Source organism: Canis lupus, chromosome 8 (assembly GCF_003254725.2).
Source record: "Canis lupus dingo isolate Sandy chromosome 8, ASM325472v2, whole genome shotgun sequence".
NCBI classification, from domain to species: domain Eukaryota; kingdom Metazoa; phylum Chordata; class Mammalia; order Carnivora; family Canidae; genus Canis; species Canis lupus.
In genome coordinates this window covers 43,819,139-43,832,195 of record NC_064250.1, presented here as the reverse complement: position 1 = coordinate 43,832,195, position 13,057 = coordinate 43,819,139, and the positions used below count along the sequence as shown (strand labels likewise).

The 13,057-nt window shown below is 46.6% G+C and overlaps 1 protein-coding gene across 6 annotated transcripts in view; it reads right to left on the bottom strand.

Moving 5' to 3' along the window:
• The window catches only part of SMOC1 (SPARC related modular calcium binding 1), a 164,729-nt gene that overhangs the window by 25,328 nt on the left and 126,344 nt on the right, over nucleotides 1-13,057 (bottom strand). For 4 of the 6 annotated variants that reach the window (XM_049113302.1, XM_025442533.3, XM_025442536.3 and 1 more), the window contains exons 6-7: nucleotides 12,421-12,510; nucleotides 10,342-10,422 (exon numbers count right to left, since the gene is read on the bottom strand). In XM_049113302.1, the coding sequence (XP_048969259.1) occupies nucleotides 10,342-10,422; nucleotides 12,421-12,510 (171 nt within the window). The remainder of the gene's footprint in view (nucleotides 1-10,341; nucleotides 10,423-12,420; nucleotides 12,511-13,057) is intronic. The other 2 variants (XM_025442535.3, XM_049113303.1) reach the window with 1 other exon arrangement.

The window sequence follows — 13,057 nt, the reverse complement described above, 5'->3', positions numbered from 1 at the left end:
AGGTATCTGTGAGCCAGGCCCATTGTGAACACTTTGGAGAAAGAGCGGGGGAGCCTCATGGTGATGGAGACAGTGGGGGAGAAGCAATAGTCGAGGCAGGTCAGTAGCAATCAAGGTTCTTCAAAGTAACAGAACCAATAAAAGACCTATATCTACATCTACATCTATACCCAGATATCTAGATTTGTCTATATCTATATATATAGTGTGTGTATATATATCTATATGTGTGTGTGTATATATATATATGAGAGAGAGAGATTTATTTTAAAGAGTTGGTTCACATGATCATGGGGGCTGGCGAGTATGAAATTTGCAGGGCAGACCAGTAGGCTAGAAATTCAAGTAGGAGTGATAGTGCAATCTTAAGTACAAAATCAATAGGTCAGGCCAGCAGGCTGGAAACTCAGGCAGGATTTTTATGTTTCAGCCTGGAAGCAGAATTCTTTCTTCAGGAAATCTCAGTTTTTGCTTTTAAGGCCTTCAACTGATTGGACGACACTCACCCATGTTATGGAGGGTCATCTGCTTTACTTAAAGTCAACTGACTGCAAATATTATCTCATCCAAAAAATACCTTTGCAGCAACATCTAGACTAGTGTAGAAACTAGTCTACTGGTGTAGAAAAACTGGGCACTGTAGCCTCGACAAGTTCACACACAAAATGAACCATCACAAGGTCTACGTGAAAAATGAGAGAAAAAAAAACCCCCAGTCTTCCAGAAAATCATACACAGAAGAACTGAGAAGAGTCACAGGCCATAGAAACTTGCCCTGGGAAGGTGCCTTGATGAATGATGTGATATTCCTAGAGAAAGAACCGGAAGCTCTCCTCCCAGTGGTGGCATGGTTGGTAACTAAGGGTAGCTGCTCAGTCCATCCTGACCAAGAGCTGCTTTTCTGAGAGACAAGGAAATGGGAAGCTGACAGAAGAGAGAACAGCAGACTGAGAGAGGAGGGTGCTCCTGGAGACCTCACACAGGATCCTGAGTGACCTACGTGAGATCAGGGCACATAGGATGCAGAGGTCAGGGGACTTTGTGGACACAATTTCTCATACTGATTGGTACTGGGCATGTGCTGGCATCATGTCAGCCTCTGGAGAGGCTACAAAAGTTCTGTAAGACAGAGTAAGAAAGAATTCGCTCTGAGGTCTTAACCCATTCTCACTTCAGGCCTTCCTGCATCCCTGAAGCTTTCCCTGAGGACCCCAACCTACAGTGAGGTCTCCCTCTATGGAGTCTAGGACTGAGGATCTGTCTCCTCAAGGAGGCCTGGCCATTGGGGCTGGGACTCGTCTGGACTGTAAGTTCCTAAGAGTGAGGACTCTATGGCACCCCCACTCCCACCCCTGGCCCCCAGCTCCTTATTCACAGCAGAACCATGGAGTCTCTATTTAAAGGATACAGAAAGAGTATTTAGTCCAAGAATCTTCTGTTGCTTGAATCCCTGCTATGCCATCTCTAGCCGCAGAATTCTGTTCTAGCCTGACATTTCAGACACGGGCCACCCACCGCTGAGTAAATGCCCAACGGTGGGGCTAAGACCACAGGAGCTGAGAAAAGAATATCTATCCCCTTGACTCATCCTGGAAAATGCTACACTCCACCCTCAGACTATCAAGCCCTGGATTTTCTTCCAGGGGAAAAAATTCAGTCAAAGGTGACCTGCCTGGAAAGCGAGAGGAGCTTATTTATGTTTTACTGCGAAAAGAATCATCCCACCAGGCCAAGAACATTAAGGAAAACACTCGTGTTGTATCGCCCACAATTACCCTGAAACCCCTTCCAATACCACATGCCCACCTAGCCTCTTATCAAAAATGAATGAAATGCTGAACGATAACCCAAAATAAACTGTGTATTAAAAACAACCTTCCCTAAGTCACAACTGGAAATTCCAGAGGCAGAAGAACTCCCGTGCCCCAGGCCCCCGGGGTCCCTGAGTCAGCGGCTGGGGTGGGAGTCACAGGCCCCAGGCTGGAGCCAGGGAATCTGGCAGCAGAGACAGAGGGGACCACAGACACAGGAGGGGGATGGGTAGGTCCAGATCTGAAGGCACTGACTTTCCCGGTTTTGAAGGGTCCAAGATGCGGTCTCCAGGGCACGACATGCTTCGGGAGCCCATAATCTTCAGGAATGATTTATGGAACGTCGCCGAGCAGGCCCTTTTTGTTGACTTAGCCACATAAAGGTTTAGCACCTATGATTTCAAGCCAACTACGTGAAGAGGTTATTTTTCTTACTTGTGGACTTTGCACTTTTTCACAGGAGGGGCCAAGTGGCCCCTGGAGGACCATTTTTCCAAGCACCATGTGTTGGGCTGGCTCTGCCTTTCCACTGCAGGCCTTCCATCACACCCAGCACCGAGCTGTCACTGGACCATCGCAGATTCCCGAGTCTGAGTCACCGAGGGACTTTGAGAATCCCCTAGAGAGGATGGGAATGCACCATCGCTCAGGGCTCCCCCTTCAGATCAGAGGACAGACAAGGGACCTAAAAAAGGCAAGGCCCAGAGGAGAGGCCCTGCCAGGTCAGAAAAGAAGTGACCTCACTGACAAACAGAATGGAGTCAACCCCTGAGACTGCGCCCAGGTGTGTAGCAGGTAGAGGTGAGGGTGGGGAGAATAGAAACAGAATATGTGCACATTTAAAATAGTCACCTCTTCCACTGGAATGGGTTTCCCCATCTCTTTAATCTAAAAGCCATTTCCCCTAGCTAGTGGGCAGCCAAATGAGGTGAAAATGATACCATCACCCAATCTTAACCTACAGAGGGACTTTGGACTACTTCTCTGGAGGAGGTTACCCCTTCTGATGGGAAATGCTCTTCACCTCTGGTCCAGAAGAGGTGAGGATGGGATCAATGCTCAGTGGGATGGCTGTTCCCAATGCCAGAGGGAACTCAGTACAGTCAGAGGAATAGGAGTGGAGTTGGTACAGGGACACCTGGGCTTCCTTGGCAAAGCTGAATGCAAGAGTAAGGGCCTAGCACTCCCCCTCTTGCACACTCCACCCCAGGGCCTGGCACAGGGAAGGCTCCGTCATTGTTTCATGGAAGTCAACAACAGCTAGAGTAAAGGTGGTACAGCATGGTGGCCAAGAGCATGAGCCTTAGGATCAGATGGATCAGCCTCTACCATGTGTTGGCTCTGTGACCTTGGCAGTTTCCTTCAACAATATAAGTTCCCAGTTTCTCACCTGTAAAAGCAGGGTAATGACAGCACACACCCCACAGAGTCACTAAGGTATTAAATGAAGAAGTAGATGTGAAGCATTTAACCTGGCCCCAGAGCCAGTTGTTGAAGGGTCTAAGGTCTTAGCCAGTCTAAGGTAGCAGTGTACCCAGCAAATGTGGAGTGAACCTGGGCTTCCTGATCCCCATGAATAACCAATCTCTCCAGTTGGACCACAGGGATGAGTAGGGGGCGCAGTCTGCTCCAAGTGAAGGCAATAAAGGGGCACACTGCCTGTAGGCAAACTAAAAAAATAATAATGTAACTAAGAATCAGTCTACTTTTTTATGATCACCATGCCAGCAACTCAAAACAATAGCTGCGATAGAACACTTCTCTGCACTGGAGTGGACTGCACCACTGCTGCTTCCCTTTGGCACACCATGGCCCAACAGCCAGCTCCTGCTTTAGACATTCCTTGTATTTCTTCCTCTTAGCACCAGGTAGAGGCCTTGACCTGGACAAGGCCCTTAACTAGCCTGGGCTCTTTTTTGTCATTTAAAATGAAACAGTGGTACTCGAGGACACCCTCTCAAAGCCCACAGTCTTACAATTAAGCAGCATCAGATGCACTTTTCCGCAGCTCAGGGCCCTGATCCAAAGTCTGCCTCCTACGTCCCAGTCGAAGCCAAGCACCAGGAAGGGGTCAAGTGAGGAGCAAGGCTGTGGGGCTTCCAGGTTCTGCCTTGTACCTCTCAACCCCTGCAGAGTCATACTGTGACTCAGAGCCCCATTTCCAGAACAGAAGCCACCATGCCCATCCCTGATCCCTGATGCAGGCTGAGGGCACCTACTCACAGGGCTGTTTGCAGTAGGCTCCGTAAGTAAATAGGGTGCTTTGCTGGGACAAAATGTCGTGGGTGAGGACATGTAAAGGGAAATTACAAACCAACCAGCTTGTCTAAGTAATTTCTCTCTGTGGAACCTAAAATGGCCATGCATGGTTCGCCATTGTTGGAAGCAAGGACCTCTACCCTCCCACACAGAAGAAACTGAGAAGTGGAGGAAAACAAGATATAAATTCTACAGAAGACAGTTCTTCGAGGATAGATGATCCCAATATAGCATATAGGCACTTTTTTTTTAACTTTTCCCCCAAAGCGTCACTGACTCACATCCCCACAAATTTTAGAAAAGGCCCCATCTCTGCTGCCTTAAGTGAGCTCAGATGACCCTTCCACCAAAAAGAATGTGAAATGCTTCCCAGCGGTTTTGCAATGAGAAGTACTGAGAAGTGGCAAGCTGTCTTCTTTCTAGTTTTGCTCAGTAACTTCGTTGACCTCGATCTGACAAGCTCTGTTCTTTAAGATCAAGAGCTGGCAAATAAAAATTCAGGCAAGAGGGAAGGAGGGGGCACATGCCGGGGCAGAGGTGGGAGCGGAGAATGGACAAGACAGTTTTAAATTTGTCAAATAACGTATCATAACTTCACTCTTCATTCCCCAAAACACTAACGCGTGAGTGTGTTTATAAGACAGATACCCTGCCTTCTTGCAAAGCCATTTTATAAATAAACACAGAATGAGGATCCTCAGACAAAGCACAGATCATAGTTTACTTCTAGCAAATTGGAAGGAGCCGATTACAGTACCCTAGCAGACCTTTAGTAATTTCAGATTTTTAGTAGCAGAGGTCAAAAGAAAAGGCTAGGGTACATGGTTTTGCAATCAACACCAAAAAGCATACAAACTCACCTACCGAAAAAACCTTTGCTGTTCAAGCAAGGCCCAGAGGCCAATCGTATTCTCACTTCAGCTTGTCCCACCACCGTACCCCTATGGCCAAAGCAGATACAGTGGGGTGAAGGAGCAAGATAACTGGGGAAGCGAATTTTAAAACAAGGGGCTGGGCTCTCTGGGGCCTCCAAATGTGTTTATGGCTCCTGTCTGCAAAGGGAAAACTTGAGAAAGGCCATGTTGCTATGGAGAGAGGCAGAGGGATGAGCAGCCTTCCCTGTCTTCAGCTCCATTCTACTGGCCGTGACTGACCAAGACACCTGCAGAAGATAGATGGGCAGACATCCAGAAGGCCAGTTATAGAAATAAACATCAAGGGTTTGTTTTTATACAGATATTTTAAATGCTCACAAGCCCAGACCCGTCCTCGGCTGCTAACGTTAGCGGATTACTCATTCTTCCTTCCAATCACGTCATGTGCAAGGTTCCAGGTGGCTGTGGGGGATTTGCTTACAACGGCTACTGCTGGTTTCCCTGAGAGCTGTTTATTTTTCCAGGCCTCAGGTCATTACATCAGCCCACGGTTTTTGGGCAGGCCAAGAGCGCCGGTTTGGGGGCTGGGGGATCCGGCTGGGAGGCACAGTTGCCTCAGTGACCCCACATCCCAGTCATAGCAGCTGTCCTGATAGGAGTTTCCCTGGTGAGGAAGGAGCAGACCAAGGGCCCGCAACAGGCCGGGAGGAGCACGGCTCTGACGCCGGCAGGTAAGAGCAGGGGTGCTGCCAACAGCTTACCTGCCACGTGGATGGTGAGTTAGCCAAATGCTCCCGTGTGTGAGGAGATGGGCTGTTTTTGCAGCAAAACTTAAAGGATATGCATTTCCACCTGTATCCCTGCAGACGACTCTGTCTCTGGGAAACAGCCTCCACAAGCTGCTGCATTCAGTGATGCCCGGAAGGAAGGAAGCTCTGGCGGGCAAAGAGGCAAGGGAGGAAAAGCAAGTCCTTTTGGATTTCACCCTCAGGGCTGGGTTCTAGTGCCTTTTCGAAATCCCAGATCAGATCATGAAAGAAGTTAACATAGGATAGGCGGCAGGAAAAGAGAGAAAGAGACAGGGAAGGAAGAAGAGAAGTCAAATGACCCCACCAGTGGCTTCAAGAGTTAGCCAGCCACGTGGGGGCAGAGGGAAAGGGTCTATGTGCCTTGAGAGTGTCAGTGTGCTGCCCCAAGAGAAGAGTTGAGGCTCACACAACCATATTTCCTCAGAGTATTTTCCCAGACAAGAAAACACAGAATTCTGCTATACAGGGAAAAAAAGGGGAGGGTGGAGAGAGACTTTTATAAATCACAGCTGTAGGAGAGTGTCTGCACGTAGTAAAATTAGAAGCAATGGGACATGGAATATGGGACGGAGAATGAGACAAAACCTAGTTTTCGTCATTTCTTTAATCTCTTTGCTTTCTTCTATAAAATGTAGATGATTAAAAAGATTTTTAAACTCTGGCTATATTAAGAAATGCCTTGGTAGCTAGCCTCTGATACCAAAAACTCAGTGAGATTTCATGTTTGGTTCTAAAAGCAGAACAGAGTCTCTGGCCAACATTTCTGTCTATGTGAGGAGATGGCTGCTGTCAAGTTCTAGGGTGTTGGCTGGCTAGGTACGTGGTCTTCCTGAATGCAAGAGAAGTCCCTGGTGCAACAGAGACAAGAATCAGAGACAGGAGTTCAAAGAGGTAAACCCATCAATGCTGAGGCTGCCAAGTACTCAAAAGGCAACACTGACCACAGTGAACACAAGACAAAGCCTTCAAAACAAGGATCGACACCTCCAGGAGGAGAGGAGACAGGATAAGTCTGCAGGCATATGTGTCATGTTATTGCAAAGCTTCAGCTGCCCAGTGGAACCTTTCCAACATCAATAGTCCCCAGGCCAGAAAACAAACCTGGCGTCACAGGGTCTGAGTGTGAAAGAAGGATGTTTGGGGTGTAGAAGCAACTGGGATAGCCTTCTCCCTCTGAGAGGGAGTGGGAAAGCTCTCACCTAGACTGGCTTCTGCCACCCACTTCACCCTCCCCACAGGTGGGGGCTGAAGCTCACCTAGCCCCGAACCTCTGGCAAACTGTAATGGGAAACTGCCTCAGGGGCTTGACCCAGAGGCTCTGGTCCATACCAGAGCCGGCTGCCTAGACATGAATTATCATTAAAGTGTTCTCTGATTTCTCATCAAACTGAATGAAATAACCTGAAGAATGGCTGTTGGCACAATATATATAAGATATCCCATCAAGAGTAGCCATTATTTTTTAATTCTTTCATGATATGCCTACTCTGCCTTAGGCACTTCATATATATTGTTGAATCCCCAGAAAAACCCTGCAAGGCACTGAGAACTTTGTTTCACATATAATGAACTTTCTCACGGTCACAGCCTCTCACAGGAAGCTAGCACTGGAAGCCAGGCCTATTGGTTTGTCCAATACCAAAGCCCCTACCGATGCCATTACAAGGTTTACCACTCTTATATACAAATGATTCCCTACCTCTGCCCACAAAAGCCAGTTCTCAGGAAGCTTCCCTGGCATCCCATTTGTGAGAGCATGCACCAGAACAGAATGTTAAAGCTTACAAAAGGTTAATGTTAGACAGGGCAGGGCTATGTCAGCTGCCCAGAGTTCCTGAGCCGATGCAGGCTTCCCTGGGCATGTCAGGAAACGTCTCAGGAGGCACAGTCCCTCCTTCTGTCTGGCCTATGAGAGGGGCTAAAACCCAGAAAGACACCCCCATGCGTATGTTCCCATCCAAATGCTTCTATTTCAATCCCATTGGCCAAGGGCCAGCAAACTGCTTTCTGTAAAGGGTCAGATGGTAAACATTTTGGGTTTTGCAGGCCAGACAGTCTCTGTCACAACTATTCAGCTCTACTGTTGCAACCCCCAAACAGCCATAGACAATATGTAAATAAATGGGTGTGGCTGTGTTCCAATAAAACGTTATTTGCATGAACAAACAGATGGCCACTCACCTATCCCTTCCTATATGTCTTTTACACATAATTCCATTAAAAGGACCAACAGGTACTCAGTATTACCACTCGATCATGATGGAGAAAGTCCTCAGTTTATTAGAAAATGCCTAAGGTATTGATCTCTGATAGTTATTGCTGGTCTCAGTTTCTCCCAGGGAATCTTCAGTTCTCCCTGAACTCTCCTGTTCTATACACTAACCTTCCGAACATAACTGGGGCCAACCAGGGAAACATGAAGGTGGCTGGGTGATGCCAACAAAAGGAAGGTGGTTGTACCTGCCTGGAAACCATTTCTCAATAAAATCCAATACTCATCCTGTTGGAAACTATACAGGGTGAGTAGGAATGGAAAGCCAAAGAACTTGAGTGGAAGCAAACATCCAATAACTTCACATCACCACTTGACTTCCTTCCGAGGAAACAGCCCAAGATGACAAGCACTCCATTCTGCAGAGATAAATCATTTTCCCCAGCCCCACCCCTTACTAGCTGGAACCCGGGATAAGTTACTTCCTCCCTCTCAGCCTCCAACTCTTCATCTGTCAGATGGAGGTGATAACAATACTTATCTCATCGGGTTGTGGTGAAGCTTCAGTGAGATAACACACATCAAGGTGTGCAGGACCTGACAGGATGATTCTGATTTTGATGATGATGGTGATGATGGTCTTTTCTCCTCTGTCCTCCCCCAGAACAATCAAACACAGTGAGCTAGATTCTATAATAGATATAATAGACAGGCCACAAAGCCCTTGCCCTCACGGAGTTTAGAGCTTAGGCAGAGAAATTAGACACTGGTAGATGAAAAAGAAGCAATTTCTAGAAGCGACTGCTGAATGTCAAGTAAGTGCTCCAGGCAAACGGTGCTATAGAATTTCAGAAAGCACTGACCCTCATTCCTGCCACTGGTCATAGAGTGAGAATGAAGCCTCACCCTGGGCTTTGCAGACCTGTTGGGGGCAGGGGGATTCGGGGAACAGGGGGACCAGTGGTGGATGTCACTTTCAAGTACCCCAGGCACCAAAACCATGTCTCGTTGACTTACCATATTTGCCTAACAGCAAGAAGGGAGGTGGAAGAAGGTTCTACAAAGAAGCTTTGGCTCACAATGACAAATGAATTCTTTCCCGATTAAAGAATTCTCACTGTAAACGGTATCGTTAACATTCCCAATTGCCTACCACAACCTCCCAACCCCATCATCCCGTACCTCCAGCTTTTATCAAACGGGGAACCAGAGAACATGCGGAGGTACTGACCAGCCTACATCACCGAGAAAATCAACTAAAGCTGCATGGATTCAGCTCAAGGGGTAACTCACTTCTTACACTCAGGTTCCCACCCTACCATCTTGAGGACAGAGAAGACTAAAGGGGGCTGATGACAGCCCACTCATTCATTAACAGTAAACGCTGTCCATCAGTTCAAAGCATGTATCTTTTGTTTACAGACCTTGATACCCATAAGGAAAAAATGATATGGCTGAAATGAGATTCACCAAATTTATGCAGGCATAAATTATGCAGAGGGGCATTTCTCATAATGAAGTCTTAGGCTGAAAGAAGGATGATTTTCACACGATGGAGATACAGACTGGGTTTGTTAACACATTTTCCTGTTGGTGGACATCTGGTCTTTATGATGATAAGTGAGCTTTATTGACTTTGGTTTTCATAGATGATAAATGAATTCAGTGAATGAGTCCTACAAATCTGATCACCCCCCAAAAATTATCTCATTTCTGCAGGGGGTTCAGCCAGTACCAAAACCCGACCATTCACAAGACCCTCAAAAGATCAGATGAGAAAAGACATGAATGTAATTAGCTATTTGAGCCTTAAAAAATGCATAGAACTGGGATCCCTGGGTGGCGCAGCGGTTTGGCGCCTGCCTTTGGCCCAGGGCGCGATCCTGGAGACCCGGGATCGAATCCCACGTCGGGCTCCCAGTGCATGGAGCCTGCTTCTCCCTCTGCCTGTGTCTCTGCCTCTCTCTCTCTGTGACTATCATAAATAAATAAAAAATTAAGAAAAAATGCATAGAACCAAGTCTCTTATGATCTGAAGTCCAACTTTTCCATGCCAGATCATTTTTTTGAATTCTTCTGCATGGCATATAAAGAATCAATTAAAATAGTCAGTTAAAATAGAGTCAATTAAAACAGTCAAAAGATTTTTTGCTAAAAGGATCAGCTACTCACAAAAGATGATCCCTGAGCTATTAATTGAAGAAAATTAAAGTTGTAAGGGATTAACTCATGTAATCTCATTTTACAGCTGTAGAAGTTGAAGACAAGACAGGTTAGATGATTTGCCCAAGCCCACACAACAGGTGGTGGGGGAACAACCATGGGGCAACCCCAGGCATATCAGGCATGTATCCAGTCCCAGGCAGATTCTTTACCTGAATTTCTTATGTTGGTGTTGTTCACTTTGGAGTCCTTGATTACCAAGTGCTTAATCCATAGAGTAGGGGCTGTAATTTCTGGGGGAAAAAAAGAGAGAGAAAAAGAAGGACAGAAAATAAAGTCTAGGCAAAGGGAGTAGTTAACTTGAAGTATGATCCCCAGACTCAAGGAGATTTTTCTAAAGCCTGAGGCATCAAGGCTTTGAGTTTCCTCCCTCATTTCACATCCACTTTGTCCCAATGCCCTCTCCCTTCTCACTACGGAAGCTCCCCTCCCTGCCAGCTCTTAGGAGCCAACCAGGGCCTCCCGTGCTCAGGGGCAGAGTGGTCTAAGTCCAGAGGCGCTGAGCTGCTCCATCCAGGAATAAAAATATTATCCCAGGAGGTGAGGAGCATGGGCCAAGCCAAGTCTCTCTCAGCTGCTTCCCTGGATGAAGATTTAAAGGGGATAAATCAACAAATGAATGCCAAACAAACCACAGAGACCATTTTGGAGGAAATGGCTGAGCCACAACAGATTTCAGCTTGCTGAGACTCTGTTCCACGTGGGAAGGAAAGTGATGAGTCCAATGTGTGCGTCAATATCCTTCCTAATGGTTTCTTGTTGAACAGAGGCTGAAAGCCTCCATCCAGAGAGCTTGCTGGAAGCCTCTAGGCCCTTCAGGGCTTGGGTCACACAGTGGACTAGTGGTATTATAAGAATCAGGAGGACCCTGAACACACTGTAGAGTGATTAGTTCTTCAGTGAGATTGTTGGAGCAATCTCCCAAGGTGACATGGTCTCCATTTCCCATCTGATCCCCCAGGATCCCAGACTTGCCAAAAATCCAGGAGATTTGTGGATCACAGAAACATCTGAATTTCTAGACATCAATAGATATATATGCATTCCACAAAATGACCAGTTGTAAAGGATAGCTCACATTTCAATACTTCTATCTAGAGCTGACCTCTGCTAGGGACATCCGTAGTGACAGTACCAACCAGTAGCACAATTTCTCTTTATTCCTGTCTCCCTGTCCAGTCTCGTGATTCAGGCGGATACACCAGCTGAAAGCTGCTCAAAGGTCACTGCATATTGCACTGAGAGCTGAACCTTGTTGTCAGACTTTCCAGAAACTGCACTCTGCCAAGCTTCCTACTTCTCCTCATGGGAACCTTGAGTGCATAGCAAAGCACACTGAAGAATGCAGGCCATGAGCAGCTCAAACTCAAATAGAGGCCAGCCTTCTGCACCCCATGCTCCTTCTGTCTACTCCTCATACCTCCAGGAACATCCAGCCTCTTTCTTGCTACCAGCCACACTATTTCTCTTCCCCTAGAATTCTCTCAAATGCCTGGACTCAGCTCTCAAGGTCCAACTTAGCCAAACCAGGTCCACCAACCAATCTCTTTCCTCCTACTTTCCCACTATACCCCATTCTCACCATACTCTCCCCTCTGTCCACACCAGTTCCCCCACTGCAATTCCCTGATTCTTCCCTTCCCCTTTCAAGGTCCAATCCAGGTCCCATCTCCTCCCATAGCCTTTTCCCCAGACCGCTGTAAGTTCTTTCTTCCACAAACGTCCCATATGATAAAAACTGAGACCATATAATTTAACACATAAAGCTCTCCAATAGTTGTCACTGTCTGAGAGCAAAGGCTTCATCTTATCTATTCCTTCTTGGTCACCCAGAGGCCTAGCACAATGCTGGGCACAGAGAAAGGACTTTTAATGTTGGTTCATCTACTGAAGGGACATGCTGGCCTGTCTTTCTCAGCCATCGCTCCTTGGTCTTGGCAGCTCAAAGGGTCCATCCAGGCTGTGTTATTGTTGGACATCAACAGCCACGCAGGAAGCCTGGTTAGAACAGAGAGCCTTTCCAGAAGTAGAGAGTGTACCAGTTCCTGGGAGGATTTGCATTTTTTAAAAAGGTTAAAACAACGCAGCCTAAACTGGGAAAAATTGAAATTAAAAAAGAAAAAAAAACTAATAATAAAGCTTATATAAACATCCAAAGGAAAGACATTCCTCAAATCTAAAAACGGGTGGGAGAATATGAGTCGGAAGTAATGCGTAACACAAGAGCTTACCATCTCCATCAAACACGGGCTGAGTCTCCATCGTGGGTGTCGGTTTAGACCCGTCATCTGAATTGAGGGTTAAAAAGAATCGAAAAGAGACTACCATTATTGAGGTAAATACTATCTACTCTCCAGCACTGTTGAATGGTTGGGGTTTGCACATGGCCCGGCCAAGTCCCAATGAAGAGACCAAAGAGAAAGGGAAGAAAGAAAGGAAGAAAAAGAAAGAGAGAGAGAGAGAAAGAAAGAAAGAAAGAAAGAAAGAAAGAAGAAAGAAAGGAAGGAAGGAAGGAAGGAAGGAAGGAAGAAAGAAAGAAAGAAAGAAAGAAAGAAAGAAAGAAAGAAAGAAAGAAAGAAAGAAAGAAAAAGAAAGAAGAGAGAAAGAAGGAAGAAAGAGAGAGCAAGGAAGAGAGAAAGAAAATAAATAAAAGAACCACAGAGAGGCACCATTAGTAAGACAAACCCAGGTGTGTGTTCACCATCCCAGGGGAGGGACAAAAGGGAGCTCAACTATCATGGCTTTGGAGGGCCCTTCATCATCAACTCACATGCACCAGCATGATGACTCTGTCAGCCCCTGAGCCACCCCACAGGAAAGCTGGGCTAGGGGGTTGGTGGGCATCTTCCCCAGCAGCCCTGGATTTTT